Below are 19,137 nucleotides of genomic sequence, written 5' to 3' on the forward strand. Positions count from 1 at the left end.
ACACAGTCTGAGAAAGAGCATGGGTCTACTCAAGGCTTTAAGGCAAGGCATCACTGAGGTTGTGGGACCAGCAGAAACATCCCACGACTCTGAAGGTATTCAAGGCCAAGTGAAAAGATAATATTGGATTGTGTGAGAAACACATTTTTTCAAGGATATATAGAAAGAGACATTTATCAAGAGAGGTATTTAGTAGGTCAACGAAAGCCACTGAATGCCACACACTAAGTTGGGCAAAGTCCTTGTTACAGAATCTACTTAAATCCTAAATCCTGGTCTTTCATAGGTACTGATTCCTGATCTCTATCTTTGGGTGATTTAAGTTCTTTCGTTTTTAGTGTATCTAGAAAACAATTGTGACATGAGTGACATCTAGAAACACACCTGGACATGCGTCTTGCTGTAGATGCTAACACATTCATCTTCCATTATCTCAGAAACCTAGCCAGATGCCGGCATACAGACACAGCCATGAAGCCCATGGGAATTGAAAAGGAATTCTGCTCAGCAGGCAACCCGGGCAGGCTCTCATTAGGCCTCAGCAGGGTCATCAAGCTCAAGAAGGATGTTAGGAGGTTGGGCGGAGTCCAGAGGACTGCATCAAAAGAAATAACTGTTTGAGAAATGATCCTGAAGGGGCAAGTTGAAAGGGACCAGGCTTGTTTGCCTGGATAACAGCTTGTAAGCACACAGCAGGACCCGGTCTGGGCAATGGCTCGACTGGAGGGTGAGAAGCCAACTCTCATCCCACACGTGCCCAGAGAACAAGAGATAATGGCTTTGGGGGATGAGTTTTAAATTTCCATGGAAATTCGGGACCTCCAGATTTCAAACTGTATGTCCAAAGGAAATGACAGATGGCCTTTTGTCACCCCCTCCCCAACATCAAGGAAAATCAGATATGATCTAGTTTAGAACAATAAACCTTAGAGAGAAAGTAAGTTCTCTGTTCAACACTTAGATCACTGTTAGCTCTGTGACTCCCTGATTTGACGTGGGGAGTTGTTAATTAAAAAGTGCATATGTTTGTGAGTGGGTATGTGTGTGGGGTGTGTGTGTCAGTGTGTGTGTGTTTGAGTATGTGAGAGTTTGTGTGCATGTGTGTGCATAAGTGAGTTGCAAGTGTGTCTGTTTGTGTGTGTGTGTGTGTGTGTGTGTGTGTGTGTGAGATGGAGAATGTGGTTCTCAACTCCTTCGTTCCTAGAAAAATAAGTACAAACATTTCTTAGGAACAATTTTCCAAAGACAGTGGGTGCTTTTGTCTGAAGACACACTCTAGCTGCTCCTTTATTGAAAGACAGTCTGATTTTCTCATGGTCGTGCTCCTTATTTTCTATTCCTTCATCGGCTGCAGTAAGACTGGAGGTGACCCATTTCCAATGAAATGGGGGTCAGTGATGACACAGGTCAGAGATGGAGGGATAATGTGAACATAATCTGCTGTCTCTAATAGCGCTCACACTTCTTCCCTCTGAGCACAGGCTTTCTACTTCACCACAGAAGAAAGAAAAAGAGAAAGTGATAATATCCAAGTTCAAAACATAACTTCTATACAGTTTTGTTCTTATCAATAAGAAAAGAAAATAGCTTTGTCATTGCAGTTGCAGAAATTCCATCTAATTTCCAAAGATATGCATTATGGCAAATGCCAAAATATGTGGCTGCCTTGCTATGAAATTCCAAGGAAATGTCACTTTCCCCTAATTGTCCCATGACTGCTCTATTTATTCAAGAGTGAATTAAGAAAGAAAAGATCTATATTTCATCTCTCTGAGCTTCAGAGTATCTGTTGTGTAAAAATTGTAAATGCTTTGGAACTCATGTTTCTTTCCTGAGTTTCCCATTTCCTCTTTTAAACATTTTTTAAAGTTCCAGTACATTTCTATAAATCTTGTGTCTGTTTTACTACCTGAAGCCAAAACAGACTGCAAAACCAAGCAAACACCACCTCCACTTTTTATATAAAAGGCCTTGGAGGGCAACCACCAAGGGCCCCATACTCCTCTGTGGGTCAGTCAATCACTATTATCTCTAGATCCTTTAGGTGGTCCATCATCTTTGGTCTACGCTCCCAGGGCTAAGGGTCAGTCCCTTTTGGTCACCTCTGCCCATCTCTGCTGGAGTAACTTTAGGCCCTTCTGTTTCCCCCTGCAATCCTTCTCAGAAAGCTCTAACCATGATCTGAAGTGGTAAGTGAAAAACCAGTACTGAGGAAACTGAAAAGAGGTAAGGTATTAACAATCTGAAACACACACAGTTCCTTCTCTATGAGCAGAAAGGTCCCATCCCTTCTTAAAGCCAGGTTCATCAGTAGATAAGCACAACTGGAATTATTTCAGGGCTCGGTGATTATTTTTGTTTGCTTGAAAGTACAAGATGAAAGTTCAAGACCACATGGTCTTCCAAAAATTTTCTAGTAAGAAGTCTATCCATCTTCTATTAAGCTTTCTGTGTTTTAATAACTATCAGGAATTCTGGTATTAGAAAAACACTTTTTAAAAAGTGACCAGGGTAATTATTTGTGTGACAGTGCTAGGTGTTCCATCTCCTGATTTGTGTATGAATATCCAGTGTGCTTAAATGTCTTTCACCTTGGGTGAAACTGGCAAAGGGTGGACTTGGGTGACTAAGCAAAGGACAGGGTCATCTTTGTTGTAACTTAAGGTGACATCTCAGCCAAGAGCGTGGGACTGAGATGAGAAGAGGGACTTCAAAAAGTACTCAACTTCAGTTCAGTTCCAATTTGTAGGAATGCAGAGCAGGGTTCTTCTAAGCCAGGTTCACCTCATTAGCTCAGAATATGGAAGAGGTGAATGCTACATCTGGTCACAAGACACGGGAGAGAGTCACAGAGGTCAGCCTTCTAATTTGCAGTCCTGACAACCTATCTATGGCATGGCTGTGTGCCAGAATTTCTCCTGGTTGGAAAGAGAAAGTGCAGCAAACAAGTGTCAAGAGGGACTTTCTCTAGTTGCTATATTTTGAAGAATGAAGAACATCCCATCAGATAAATGAAGAGCTGATAATGCAAAGGCACAAAGATTGAGCTTTGTCTCTGTTCTGGAAGTTACCCCCAAGAACCCTTTCACTGAGAATTGAAGGGGCTCAGGATGAAACAGCAATAAAAACAATAAGGGGAAAAAAGCAACGGAAACAAAAACCACAAAGCCTCTCTATGTTACCAAAGTCATGTAATACTGAGGTACAAGCACTTGGAAAATTGATTGTATTAATGCAATCCTCTGCCAGTTAACTAAAGCTCTCTCCTTTCTGTATCCAATATTTAAAGCATTAAAAATCAACAAATGTAATATTTTGCAATAGTTTTAATCAACTAAGATGGCAGTTTATCTTAGTGAGGTTAGTTGTGTTATTTGCTTAATTATTTATTCATTGTCTTCTTGTTTCTACATCTTTTATACCCCAAAAGCATTTGAGGTGGATTCATTTAGTTATAAAGGCATTTAAACTTTTAAATAAGACACAAAAAATTCTAAGTGGCACTTGAGACACCCCCTTGAGAGAAACCTCTCATCTCTTGGGTTTGTAGATATCACATATAGTCATAAATCAAATCCTGTGACTACTTAAGTGAGGCCAAAATACTAAAAAAGCACCCTGTATTCCATTAGAAAAAAATGCAATTAGTTTGCTTGGTTATGTTTTTAAAATAGCTTGACATTTTACATAATTGATGGATATGTAATTTTCTAATCAGTAATGGACAGTTCCCATGGAGGTATCATTATTAGTCTTTTAATTTACAATTTCAGAGAGTTTTATGAAAGTGAAGATTAAAGCTAAGAAGCAGAGAAAAACCACTCCAGGATAGCATTATCCTATTTAACACCCATAATATTTAACAGTAACCACAATTAAGCTTCACAGATTAAGTCATTGTATTGAATTCCTATTGGATGAGTTATAGGTAGAGAATTTATGTGTAGTGATTTTCCCCCAATACTAAATTTCCCATACAGAGTCATGTAACCAAGTGAACATCAGAGCAACATATTATACTATAAAGGGTTAAATGATATTGTAGCTTATGTCTTTATTTCTTGTCTCTTTTCTCCAATGATAATAGAGGTCTCAGTTACCATGCATAAACACTTAAATTCCCTTACTGAGAACATTTCTGATACTGTTGGTATAAGAGAGAAAGTAATTTATTTAAAGATTGCCTTGCTTGTCTACAGTTTTTGGTAAGTATCTAGATTAAGTCGGTGGTCAGTTTGTTCTTATGACCGAAGAAAAAAGACTAGCTGCCATGTTCAATCCAAATGACTGGTTATAGGAATAATTATAAGGACATCAATATTCATTGTATCTTACAATCATGCTCCAAGCAAAATAAAAATAAAAGTTAAATGACCACAAATATTACAGTATCATAGGATAAGAACTAAACAATATGTACAAATTCATTGACAACATCTGTGCGAGTGTTGTGGACAAAACATTTAAAAAGAAATCTACAGAAAACAAAGTTGATAAATTTATCAAATGTTGATAAATTTTCAGAGACAGTATAAAAGTACACAAAACATGGAAGAGAGAAAGAATTTTAAAAAAACAACCACTAAGCCAGTACATATAGTACAAGTTTACATTTATATTACAGAATGATGGGAACCAGAGACAAAAACGGTTTGATAACAAACAGCAAAGAAAGTTGCACCAATCACAGGGAAGAAGGACTCTCCTTTTTAGATGAAAACACAGACGGCCACAGCTTACCCCGACCCCCACCCACACACACATAGAAAAATAAAAGCAGATGCAAAAGTCGTTACAGCAACACACGACAGACAGAGGTGGAAAGCGTTTGGCATGTCGCATCACAGGAAGTCAATCACGATTGGCTAACGATGATGGTACCTGGCTCTGGTGCAGGTCACTGGCTTGCCTGAGAGGAGTAACAGATGGAGGGGGCACACCTGATGTGGACGCCGACCGCCCTAGTTTGCAGCTTACTTTCGGTTCTGTCAACAAGGAGGAAAGACAAAGCATTAGCTGAGCAAAGTCTGCAGTGATGAACCGGCTCTCAGACTTTCACTTGGTTTTGCAGCAGGTTCTTTTAATGCACTGAATTCTTCTGATGTATGCTAATAACTGGCAAGTGATGAAACAATTTCACAACAACAGACTAAAATGAAATTTGCTTATGAGGATCAGCTCCTGGGAATAGAGAACAAATCATTTAAGTTCAAGGCTTTGTTCCCTTGTGCACTTGACCCTATTTACAATGAGTTTCTACAGAGTGATTAGGCTGGGAAGATCCCCTGGAGAAGGGAATGGCAACCCACTCCAGTATTCTTGCATGGAGAATTCCATGGACAGAGAACCCTGGCAGGCTACAGTCCATGGGGCTGCAAAGAATTGAACACGACTGTTCACGGGGTCGCAAAGAGTCGGACACGACTGAGCGACTGAACTGAACTGAAATGACCAACACAACATCCCATTGGGAATAAAGTCAATTTTTGGTGCTTCATTTTCTGCTTTGGTCCATGGTTCTCCTATGTCATAAAATGTCGTTCTACCTTCTTCAAATTTTTCTTCTATCCCGCCCTCTTTTCATTTTATCTTTTCCTCTTTCTCTTATTCTTTCCTTCTTTTTCTATTTTATAGCTTTCTGATTTTCAAGTTGTATTATTCTGGCTATTTTTATGATACAATGTTTTCAATGTATCATTTCCCTAATTTAAATTCATTTGCTTTTAAGTTTATAGATACTTCTAAGACCTTTGCAATCTTTCATAATAATATTATTTTTCAAAATTAAAAAGCCTTCTCCTAACTCTTCCTTTATTTAAGGAACCTAGATTGGCCACCTAGGTCATTGTCCGGATACTCTGGAGATTAGAATTTGGGGGACGGAAAGAGTTCCCTTCATCCAAGAAGTGCAGAAAGTATGGTCTACAGAAGACACTAATTTTCAGACATATTTGAGGGTATTGTGCAGGTGATTCTAGTATCTACACACCCACTCTTAAAAATATGAGTGTTCAAATCTAAGTGTACCACACATTGACATAAACTATCTCTCTTACTTATAAATGAACTTAACTTCCCAGGAGGCATAAGTCCTTGCATGTCTTAAAGAATCATCTTTTATTATATAAAATAAAGGTAAAAGTAAAGCATATATTGGAATCCTGGTTGACATGTTTCTATAATGAGCCAATGTTTCTATATAACCCTTTATGACATTAACACATTTAGGTACATGGAGAAAATTAAACAATTTTTTTTCCTTGAAAAGGACAGCAAATAATATTGTTTACTATGAGGTTCCTTTAAAGTGTATGTTGAAGAGATTATCCGATGAGTGACACAATCCCATGCCTTTCATATTACCCAATGTACCGATGGATTAATTTCCCCTGCTAGGTTTCCAGTCAGACTCTGACTTAATTAGCATATTTCAAGCATAGACGCTGATATCTCTAATGCACAGACTGAGACTTATCAAAATCCAAGCAAACTCCCAATTTCATCATGACCCAGAAAGGCCTTGCCTTACCTTACTGGACAGTGGTTCAGATCATGTCTTCAGTTCAGTCACTCAGTCGTGTCTGACTCTTTGAGACCCCATGAATCACAGCACACCAGGCCTCCCTGTCCATCACCAACTCCCGGAGTTCACTCAAACTCATGTCCACAGAGTTGGTGATGCCATCCAGCCACCTCATTCTCTGTCATCCCCTTCTCCTCCCGCCCCCAACCTTTCCCAGCATCAGAGTCTTTTCCAGTGAGTCAACTCATCGTATGAGGTGGCCAAAGTATTGCAGTTTCAGCTTTAGCATCAGTCCTTCCAATGAACACCCAGGATTGATCTCCTTTAGAATGGACTGTTTGGATCTCCTTGCATTCCAAGGGACTCTCAAGAGTCTTCTCCAGCACCACAGTTCAAAAGCATCAATTCTTCGGCGATCAGCTTTCTTCACAGTCCAACTCTCACCTTCATACATGACCACGGGAAAAACCATAGCCTTGACTAGCAGACCTTGGTTGGCAAAGTAATGTCTCTGTTTTTTAATATACTATCATCACTACGAACAAAGCTAGTGGAGGTGATGGAATTCCAGTTGAGCTATTTCAAATCTTGAAAGATGATGCTGTGAAAGTGCTGTATCACCCCTTTAGGGACTGCAATTTAGCCATTAACCAGTCATCACACATGGTGGCTTCCCTTACTGACCAGCCATCCTGTGGCTTTAAAGTCCAATCCCAACATGGCTCGTATGGGTTATGACTTCACCTGCAGTGGTAGTGACAGGCTGAGATGACTACTTATAAATTCATTATGCACACATGCATATACAGACAATAAACACATTTCTGTGTTTACAATACACACACACATATATACACACTCTACTGTTGCTTAATGGTATCAAGTCATAGGTACAGTTTTGTTCATTGTGAGTTTTTGGTTTATCTTTAGCATACTCGTTTCACTCTTGTTTTCCATTTCACCTGGTCCTTCACTTAAATGCATTTGCAATCTATTATGGTGTTTGTGAGACCAGGTTGGTGAAACAAACCATTTAGATCTTGGACCCACCAACGTTGTTTTTTTTTTTTTTTGGCCAAAAGAATGTTCTGAAAAAGTCTTGAAAATCCTAGAAAAGATACTGTTTTTATAACTGAGTCTCTTAGAGATTCTCTAGAGCTATGATATCAAAGTTAAATTGCCCAGTTCACTCACCTTTGGAAATATTGTACTTTAAGTCTTAAACAGTGGGGCTTAGGATCTATAGAACTGAAAACAATATGTTTTCATCCTGAACTTTGTTAATATAAAAAATTTCCAAGGCTTTAGAGGACCACAAACAATGGACATATGCCTCAAAAGAGATCTAAGATGCGGCTTTCCTCCCCTTAGAAAAAAAGAACTCAATTCATTAAGAGATTCATTATGAGCTAGAAATTACTCATTCTTTGTACACCTAAGGAAAAACCTGTCTTTGTGTAATAAACTACCAAAAACCTAGAGGTAAAAGTTGATGTTATCTGCGCAATTTTAGTGACGGTCATGGAGAAGGAAACGGCAACCCACTCCAATGTTCTTGCCTGGAGAATCCCAAGGGCAGGGGAGCCTGGTGGGCTGACATCTATGGGGTCACACAGAGTTGGACACGACTGAAGTTACTTAGCAGCAGCAGCAGCAGTGAAGGTCAAGTATATAAAAAACAAGAAAGAAGGAGGAGGGGGAGATACACGGAGACAGAAAGAATGAAAGAGGAAAATGGAAAAAAAGGGAGAAGGAAGGAAGGTGACGGTGAGGAAGGGGGAGGGATGGAGGAAGGAAGGAGAAAGAAGACATTAACTTTAACTCCTTAAAATAAACTATCATCAAGATATTATTCTGTGATGTTTCCAGGCTAGTAATTCATCATCATCTTATGATTATATTAAGGGAGTGCCAACTGGACTTTGTTACTTAAGAAGAAAGAACTAGTATCTTTCCTTTTATTCTTATTGGATACAATCTTTCATTGCATTTTTAAAGGATGGTAATTTCTCCATCATTTTTCATCTTCCCTTTAGGGTGAATTTAATTTCTGTTCAGGATAATGTTCCTTGGTGTTGTTACAGGAGAATCCCCAAGGCATCCACAGCTACGAGTGTGAGCACTGAAGTTCTCTTTGCTTTCAGAAAGAAGAGACAAATGACTGTTCTCAACCTCTGGATCTACACAGCAATAAGAGATTAGTGCATTTTCACTAAAGAAAACACTTTCATCTAGCGTCAAAGAAATAAGATCAGTCAAATTCTGGGGAGACATATTTTTTCTCCATCTTGTTTTATTTTTCCTGTACACAATATTTTTTCTCTACTGGCAAAGGCATATCATGATTTTCCCTAGTCAATCACACTGCTGTAAGTTTCTAATCGATGACTTTGTGCTACATGGAGGTCACAGAAAGGCCTTTTATTTAATACACCAAGGTATGCTGATTGCAAACTCTACTTTGACTTCTGGGGAAGGCATTTTTTTTTAAATAACACATTTGCTATTTGAGATAAACTGATGCCTGAGCAATAAAGGCACAGTTTTGCCAGGACTATGCTAAAACCTTCACAGATTTCAAATGTTTTATTTTCAAGCTTCCATCACACATCACAGCAAACATATCTGATGCCCTCATGACCTACATTAAATGTAAATTTTATTACATAAAATTGGAATACATTTTTATAATTTTGCTTTGAAATTACCGGACTGTGAATAATCCAATTAATTCATGATTGGCTATGATTTCTAGACAGTAATCATGCACACTCAGGAATCCTTATAGCATTAGACAATCTAATCTGGAATTTATTTTCAGGTGTAATGAAACTGTTTTAATGTTAAACTTAACAATTAATTAAATTGACTTAATGTTACATTTTATATTGAGTTAGTTAAATATTCATTCATGCTAATGTGGCAGTTTCATTTGGAATTTGGTGCTACTATTTTTTTTTAAGTATCAAATATTTGCAGCCATGAAGTTAAAACAGACTTGCTTCTTGAAAGGAAAGCTACGGCAAACTTAACGTATTAAAAAGCAGAGACATCACTTTGATGACAAAGGTCTGTATAGTCAAAGCTATGATTTTTCCAGTACTCATGTATGGATGCGAGTTGGACCATAAAGAAGGCTGAGCACTGAAGATTTGATGCTCTTGAACTATGGTGCTGGAGAAGACTCTTGAGAGTCCCTTGGACAGGAAGGTGATCAAACCAGCCAATCCTAAGGGAAATCAATCCTGAATATTCATTGGAAGTGTTGATGCTGAAGCTGAAACTCCAATACTTAGGCCACCTGATGCAAAGAGCCAACTCATTGGAAAAGACCCTGATTCTGGGAAAGACTGAAGGCAAAAGGAGAAGTGGGTGGCAGAGGATGAGATGGGTTAGATAGTATTACCGATTCAGTGGGTGTGAATTTGAGTAGACGCTGAGAGGTAGTGGAGGACAGAGGAGCCTGGCTTGCTGCAGTCCATGGGGTCACAAAGGGTCAGACATGACTTGGTGACTGAACAACAGCATCTGTATAGATCCATGAGAACCCAGGGGCCCACAGACCCGGACACTGTCGCTATGATGCTGAGAGATGAGACAAACCTGCTCACTTACGTGATCACTTTGTGACTGTGGAGAAAGAACATCAAGTGTAAAACTCTGTCCTGGGAGTAGACATGCCTCTCTCTCTCCATCTCCCTGAGGGGAATTCCTCTAAGCAAGGTTCGTATAGTAGTGAATGACTCCCGGCACCCTTTAGTTATGGACCAATTCCAGAGCTAACTGAAGGGTCCGATACTGAAAGTATTGATGCTGGAGAAATTGGTGATTCTCCTTGGGAATACTGGAATTCTGCTAAAGATCTAGAACCCAGATAAAAGTGAGGTGGCAACCTGATGGATAAAATAGATGATCCAATGGCAAAAGTAGAAAATTAAAGAATCCATTACATACAGGAGAAAGAGAATCCCATGCACTTGGGGTTAGAAGGACCCATTGTATTCCTTCTGAGTATCTAAAGGCTGGGCTTTCCCTTGCTTCCACTTTCTTATGCAGAGAGAATTTAAATCACACTGCTCATACACATGGATGCCCCCGACGCTGTAATGAATGGTTAGTTTCTTACATGGGAACATGGCATATTGTAGCATTAACAGCTTTTTAAATTTGATAGCCTCTTTTATTAAAACACATGATTTCTGAAATGCCCATAAGATCTTTATCACCTTAGCTGAATATGAAAGTATGCTTTTTAAAAAAAGATGCTTGATTCCACATAAAAGAGAATTAAAGCATATGTTTATAAAGGAACATATTGGATCTATTTAAGAAGTAATATTTGTTAATTAAATATCTTAAAAATTATTCATAAAAATTCATCTGCCAAGAAATAGAGGAAAAGGCATTTGATATACAGGATCAACTATTACCATGGGAATAAAAATTTAACTTCATGTTATGATGTCAAAAATAGAATAAACAAACCAAAATTAGAACAAAACTCTTTCATCCTCTGATATCAGGAATTAATGCATGGCATAAATAACCTCATGTATTTATATAATATGTGATATATTACTTCTAAATGCAAAAAAGAAAGAAATTCCAGGCTTAAATTTTTGTGTATCACTCACCTTATTAATGTAAATGACAATCAAAATTGGACATAATACTAGTGACTCTTCTTTATACCACTGATTTTGTGGTTTAAAAAAGAGCTAATATCCTGCGACAAAGGGGAACCAGATACTGAAATTGTGCGTGGTCTTTTAGCATGTTTTACTATAAATACAATGCTCTTTATATATATAAATACAAAGTTCTTATTGCATTTATATATATTTATATACATAAATATTTATATTTATGTATATAAATGCAATCTTATTTTTATATATAAATACAATGTTCTTATGATTTCACCTTAAATACACTGTCTGTTACAGACATAAACTAAACTATATGTGTCTTAGAACATGGGGTGAATTGGGAACTTGGGATCGGCATATACACACTGCTGCTGCTGCTGCTGCTAAGTCACTTTGCGTCTGACTCTACCGTGTGTAAAATAGCTAGCTAGTGAGAACTTGCTATAAAACACAGGGCGCTCAATTTGGTCTCTGTGATGACTTGGAGGGGCGGCATAGAGGGCTGATGGTAGGCAGGACCAAGAGGGAGGGGATATATGTGGACAAATAGCTAATTCACTTCATTGTACAGCAGAAACTAACTCAACATTACCTATACCCCAGTTAAAAAAAAAAAAGATGACTGTAAGACTCTACATTGACATCTCCATGGCAGGGACTTCAATCTGATCTCCAGCAATGGTTATGTTTATTCTCTCTATAGCAGAACGTCTGAAGGGCTCTAACACCCTTTGAGGAGGTGGATGGCATAAGGTAAAAACTGCTTTCATAAAAATACTAAGACATTATTTGGTCTTCTCTACTGTGTTGACAAACACACTGAAAGTACAAAAACAAGGTTGGATAAGTCCGCTGACACAGCAGAACATTAAACAATAGCACCAAATTGTACTAGTAATTATGAATTTTTCCACTGCTACACACACTTTCATATTTGGCAGACATCTTCTCCAAAAAATGAATGAAGTTAGCTCACTGCTTTAAGGAAGACAACTGGCAGCATGTGGTGACAATGATATATCTGAGCTTTCAAGCAAAAAGTAAAATTTTGAAACACTTGTATTTCTCACTCTGAGCTTGACAGAACCCTTATACTTAACGACTTTGCTTAGGAGATCAGTGGCTATATTAATGAATGTGTTGCTTTTGATTTTTTATAACAAAATGTGTCAACCTATGGAAGATTTGCATGACACATTTTCTAAAAGCCCTATGATTTTTCTAAAATCACTCACCGATAAAGATACACTTAAGTCTAAGATGGACCAAGGTATTTTAATGTAACAGAGCATAATGAGTTTATTGATACGTAGCTAACCTTAACCAAACTGTTGTTTGTTGAATTTGGGGAAAACATTAAAAAATAGCCACAATTATATGAAAATGCTATTAAAATATCCCTCCTCTTTCACATATGTTTAAGTCTAGACTCCCTTGATAACTTTTAACCAAAGCAACATATCACAACAGACTCAATCCAACATAGATGAAATCCTATGTTCTACTGAGTCAAACATCAAAGAGATTTGTAAAAATGTAAAAAATGTCAATCTTCTAAACATCTGTTACAATTTTTGAAAAGAGTGTCATTTTCCATGAGAAAAAAATTTATGTTAATGTATAATGGGTTTACTATTTCAATGAACAGATAATTTTTAATTCTCAATTTTAATTTCTAGCATGAGCAATAGTAGATCTAAACCAGATAAAGGAAAGGTCTTTAGGGTTCTCAATAACTTTGAAGAACGTAAAGGGTTCTGAGAATGAAGAGTTTAAGTACTGTTGTTTCCTATGGACTCTGAACCCCCCAAAGAGTTCTCTTAAAAGGGTCAATTTTTATCCAATTAATCATCCATTTGAGTATTTGAAAAACAAAAATTTGAAACAGTGGAAAATATCATTTTGAAGCACAACAGACATGGGAAAATCTTTGAAAACTCCAGAGGATTTGGGAACCACTAGTTGTAAAATGCTGCCCTAGAAAAATCTCAACAGCAATGTCTAAGAAAGGCTATTACCATCCTGTGAGACCTGAGGGAAGCCATTCAAATTCTCAGGGTGCTTTTTCATCACTTATAATTAGAATAATTATTACATAATCACTGATTCTTGAATGTTCATAAATTCAATCTGCTGGAATCATTGAAATGACCTCAAAAATACTCTTGATTGATTGTGAGTTAGTTTACTAAAGTCACTTTTTTTACGCCTCCTTTTGATTTGCTTTTCATGCTTTCTTACTTATTTATTTATTTAGATAGTTATTGTCAAACAAAGTTTAATAACACCTACACATGGAGAGATCCAGAAGAACTGAAAAACTTCTGTGCTTAATTTCTGTATCAGTGTTGGTAGGATTATGCATAACTCAAGTGTGCTATGTCCTAACATTTGTAAAATTGTTGGTGAAAGTTTTGGCAGCAAATGGTTAAACATTAAATAAAAATAAGTATTTAAAAATAAAATTGAGAAGATATGAAGGTCATCCGTCATTTTTACCTATCTGCTGCTGCTGCTAAGTCGCTTCAGTCATGTCCAACTCTGTGCGACCCCATAGACAGAAGCCCACCAGGCTCCCCCATCCCTGGGATTCTCCAGGCAAGAACACTGGAGTGGGTTGCCATTTCCTTCTAAAATGCATGAAAGTGAAAAGTGAAAGTGAAGGCGCTCAGTCGTGTCCAACTCTTCGCGACCCCATGGACTGCAGCCTACCAGGCTCCTCCGTCCATGGGATTTTCTAGGCAAGAGTACTGGAGTGGGGTGCCATTGCCTTCTCCATTTCACCTATCGAGAATCCACTTATAGTTTATTCTGGAATAGTATGAATTCCCTTTGGAGAACACAACCATAAGTAATCTCAAGTTTCATGGTTCCCTATAAGGGGCTGACTCCAACTTGAGCTCCAGAAGTGGCCAGATGATTCTGCCCTGTCCAATCAATCATTCTATCCCCTTGCTTCACTGACTGGCTCAGGATTGAACACGTGACCCAAGGCAGCCAATGAGAGTTGCCTTCACAGTTCTGCTGGAGCTCTTGGGACAGGTGTATTACCAGTGATGCTAAGCTCTCATCACTGACTAGCTGAATGACTATGGACAATTTGCTTGACATCGCTAAGCTTCCATTTGTTCACAGGTAAAATGGGAGAAATAAAGGTAGCTGCTTCCGAACATTATTTAAGGAATTAAATAACATAAGTGTGGATTTCACTGTAGTGGCCAACATGTCATAAGGTCTCAATAAATGTTAGCTCTTTTTATTTTGTTGTTTAAAGCACACATGATCTTTCAGTTTGCTTATAATATAAAGAAGTCTAAACTGCTCCCTCTCAATGGTACACATGGCTCAGCTTACATAGCCAGCCTCACCTGCAACTTTGCACCTCTCACACTGCATTCAGTTCAGTTCAGTTCAGTCGCTCAGATGTGTCCGACTCTTTGCGACCCCATGAATCACAGCACACCAGGCCTCCCTGTCCACCAACAACTCCAGGAGTTCACTCAAACTCATGTCCATCAAGTCGGTGATGCCATCCAGCCATCTCATGCTCTGTCGTCCCCTTCTCCTCCCGCCCCCAATCCTTCCCAGCATCAGAGTCTTTTCCAGTGAGTCAACTCGTCGCATGAGCTGGCCAAAGTACTGCAGTTTCAGCTTTAGCATCAGTCCTCCCAATGAACACCCAAGATTGATCTCCTTTAGAATGGACTGGTTGGATCTCCTTGCAGTCCAAGGGACTCTCAAGAGTCTTCTCCAGCACCACAGTTCAAAAGCATCAACTCTTCGGCGATCAGCTTTCTTCACAGTCCAACTCTCACATCCATACATGACCACTGGAAAAACCATAGCCTTGACTAAACGGACCTTTGTTGGCAAAGTAATGTATCTGCTTTTTAATATACTATCTAGGTTGGTCATAACTTTCCTTCCAAGGAGTAAGTGTCTTTTAATTTCATGGCTGCAATCAGCATACGCAGTGAACTCTCCTAAAGGTCCATGTGTCCCTTACTCTCAAATTTTAATCATGCTGCTCACTCTGCCTGCACACTTGTTCCTTCTCCCTCCCTCCATCTCCTTCTCTACTAGACTGAATGCTTTGTGAGGACAGGAGCCATGCCCATCTCATTCTCCACCTGAGCAACAGGAAAACTAATCCCTGATAAGGACTCATGCAGTATTTATTAAATGAATCATTAAACCATATTTTAAAGAATGAAGCCAGTGTAAAAGATAACTTCTTTGTGTATTTCTCCAAGTTCTGAGAAAACATGTTCTTCCATTGCTTCATCTTTCCCGAGATTCTAATGAAATAGGCAAAAAAAAAAAAACCCTGTATTGGCCAGATTATAGCTGAATTTAACTTGAGAAAAAACTCATGATGGGGAAACTGCAATGCCTGTCTTGGACAGGAGATGGCAGTGCAAATGCAGTTTGATATGTATTCTGGCATGCTTACAAGCTCCCAGAACTAGTTTCTGTACACTCCCAGCATAAGTCAGACAGAACCTTCTTTTCTATCATGTCTCTTACGGCTTTTCACAGATGCAGAAAGAACATGCTTTGTGCAAACTGGTGGTGTGCTGTACCCACAGCGCTTTTCCAAAGAAAGCCAACTGTCAACCAGGAGAGATGTCAGAGCCACTTCTCCCCAAGGGGGCACAGGGTGGGGCAGGTTTCCTGCAGTGAAAGACCCGAGGAGCTGGCGCTGCAGTCAGAACTCAAGCTTAGTGTCATCATGATGCTCAAACAGGGTTATCCTGCTGAGAGGAGAGTAAGGTGAAGGTACCTTCTGCATTCTCTGAATTATGCCTGATAAATGACTTTTTTCCCCAAGAGAATCAAACAGAGAGTAGGTAGAAATTCTGAATTTCTCTAATAAAAGTGAACTACTATCAAATTGGATTTTTTCCAGGAGCTCCTAGGGTATCTGCATGGTATGCAATGTCATGGTCTATGCATGGCGTTTATTAGAAATCAGGTTTAAGGGAACTTTATGTGTGTGTATATGTGTGTAGTCACATGGTTATGTACAGAATATGATAATAAGCTGCTGCTGCTGCGTCACTTCAGTCATGTCCAACTCTGTGTGACCCCATAGACGGAAGCCCACCAGGGTCCCCCGTCCCTGGGATTCTCCAGGCAAGAACACTGGAGTGGGTTGCCATTTTCTTCTCCAATGTGTGAAAGTGAAGTTGCTCAGTCGTGTCCGACCCTTAGCGACCCCACGGACTGCAGCCTACCAGGCTCCTCCATCCATGGGATTTTCTAGGCAAGAGTACTGGAGTGGCTTGCCATTGCCTTCTCCGATATAGTCACTAGCTAGATGACTGCAAATCAGACCACATAAAACTCAAGTTTAAAATCTATAAGTAACTATAGATAGACATACACACATACACCAATTAAAATCATCAAATTGCTTGACTCCAGAACTGTTCCCATAGCTTTAACAAGTCATCTTGCTAGGAAAAAAAAATGAGAAAAAGAATGTAAGTACTTTAGGGAAATCCTTACAAACCACTGAAAAACAAAGTGCAGGGTCCTTTCTTTCTAAATCTGGGACAGTGATGCCCTCTCGTAAAAACTCAAGCACCATCATAGACTAGCATAGACTCCTTGAAGGCAGAGGTCACTTGTCACCACCTATAAGGGTGCTGTTCAAAAACAGGTATTCTCACAAGCGTGATGGATGAGTAAATGGCTGAACCAAAGAAAGACAAAGACAGATCATGTTGCTATTATATTAGCAAAAAAAAATGCACATGACACAGTTGCTCAGGTGCTTGAGAGTTAATGTTTAGATATAGCAAAACAAACAGTTATGAACAACTCTGACTCCGTCAGAAGAACAGGGAAATTTCACGGGCTAGAGAGAAGAGAAAACACTTCTTTGAATTGATAAGACAGGTTATTTGGGGCAGCGTGTTTATCTTCATAATTCGGTTCCCTTTGGTTTAGGATGAAAATACATTAGCTGACTGTAAACCTGATCCCTGAGTTTATAATCCCAGGAGTTTAAAATCCATAAACGGCTTCCTGGCACTTTGAGGTAAGACTAGAATCACTGGCAACAGAGAAGGCGATGGCACCCCACTCCAGTGCTCTTGCCTGGAAAATCCCGTGGGCGGAGGAGCCAGGTGGGCTGCAGTCCATGGGGTCAGGAAGAGTTGGACACGTCTGAACGACTTGACTTTCACTTTTCACTTTCATGCATTGAAGATGGAAATGCAACCCACTCCAGTGTTCTTGCCTGGAGAATCCCAGGGATGGAGGAGCCTGGTGGGCTGTGGTTTACAGGGTTGCACAGAGTCGGACACGACTTAAGCGACTTAGCAGTAGCAGCAGCAAAATCACTGACGTGGCCATCTCAGCCTCACACCGGCAGGCAGCCGCCCTTGCCCACTCTCTCACACATGCTCCCAAGTTCCAGAGTTGTTACACCTCCTGGGACCTCTCCCTGGATTAGTTTTTCTCCTAAATCATGCGAGATCTCAGCTCCCAAGGGATCAGAAGGCCCTACGACTTCAGAGGGAGTGTGGTGTCATTTTCCGTGGTGACTTTGGTCACAGATTGTAATTACACTTTTAACTTTTGTGATTAATAGTGGTCTCCCTCACTGGCTCATGCTCAGTGCCTGGGAACTTTACACCCGAAAAATAGGAGAATAAATGAATGCATAGATAAATAAATGATTCACGAACATGGAGGTGGAAGTGGGGAAACAACCTAATTCAGTCATGGGAAGGGAGCTGTCAATGATTCAGAAACTTGAAATCCCATTCTTGATTTGAACCTACTACTTACTGATGGGTCTGGGCTGTTTAATTGATTTCTCTTGAGCTGCAGTTTGGTCACCTAATAAACTTGGATCATAACACTAATCTGCAGATGTATGGGTTTTTGTGAAGATCAAATGAAATAGCACTTATTTTAAAAGTTAACACATGGTATGTAAATAAAAACACTATTTTAAATGTGTGTTAATCATTCAGTTGCAATCAATGCAAAGAAATAGAGGAAAACAATAGAATGGGAAAGACTAGAGATCTCTTCAAGAAAATTAGAAATACCAAGGGAACATTTCATGCAAAGATGGGCTCAATAAAGGACAGAAATGGTAGGGACCTAACAGAAGCAGAAGATATTAAGAAGAGGTGGCAAGAATACACAGAAGAACTGTACAAAAAAGATCTTCACAACACAGATAATCACGATGATGTGATCACTCACCTAGAGCCAGACATACCGGAACGTGAAGTCAAGTGGGCCTTAGGAAGATTCACTATGAACAAAGCTAGTGGAGGTGATGCAATTCCAGTTGAGCTATTTCAAATCCCAAAAGATGATGTTGTGAAAGTGCTGCACTCAATATACCAGCAAATTTGGAAAACTCAGCAGTGGCCACAGGACTGGAAAAGGTCAGTTTTCATTCCAATCCCAAAGAAAGGCAATGCCGAAGAATGCTCAAACTACCGCACAATTGCACTCATCTCACACGCTAGTAAAGTCATGCGTAAAATTCTCCAAGCCAGGCTTCAGCCATATGTGAACTGTGAACTTCCAGATGTTCAAGCTGGTTTTAGAAAAGGCAGAGGAACAAGAGATCAAATTGCCAACATCTGCTGGATCATGGAAAAAGCAAGAGAGTTCCAGAAAAACATCTATTTATGCTTTATTGACTATGCCAAAGCCTTCAGTTGTGTGGATTACAATAAACTGTGGAAAATTCTGAGAGATGGGAATACCAGACCACCTGACCTGCCTCTTGAGAAACCTGTATGCAGGTCAGGAAGCAACAGTTAGAACTGGACATGGAACAACAGACTGGCTCCAAATAGGAAAAGGAGTACGTCAAGGCTCTATATTGTCACCCTGCTCATTTAACCTATATGCAGAGTATATCATGAGAAACGCTGGGCTGGAGGAAGCACAAGCTGGAATCAAGATTGCCAGGAAAAATATCAATAA

General features: G+C 39.3%; 1 protein-coding gene across 1 annotated transcript in view; it reads right to left on the reverse strand.

Moving 5' to 3' along the window:
• Nucleotides 1-4,851: 4,851 nt before the first annotated feature.
• The window catches only part of NYAP2 (neuronal tyrosine-phosphorylated phosphoinositide-3-kinase adaptor 2), a 154,059-nt gene continuing 139,773 nt past the window's right edge, over nucleotides 4,852-19,137 (reverse strand). The window contains 2 exon segments of the mRNA XM_088841221.1: nucleotides 4,852-4,985; nucleotides 15,700-15,874. Coding sequence (XP_088697347.1) covers nucleotides 4,852-4,985; nucleotides 15,700-15,874 — 309 coding nt within the window.

The sequence above is a fragment of the Moschus berezovskii genome, chromosome 2, assembly GCF_049115385.1.
Source record: "Moschus berezovskii isolate FMDL1 chromosome 2, NW_MosBer_1.0, whole genome shotgun sequence".
In the NCBI taxonomy this organism is placed as follows: Eukaryota; Metazoa; Chordata; class Mammalia; order Artiodactyla; family Moschidae; genus Moschus; species Moschus berezovskii.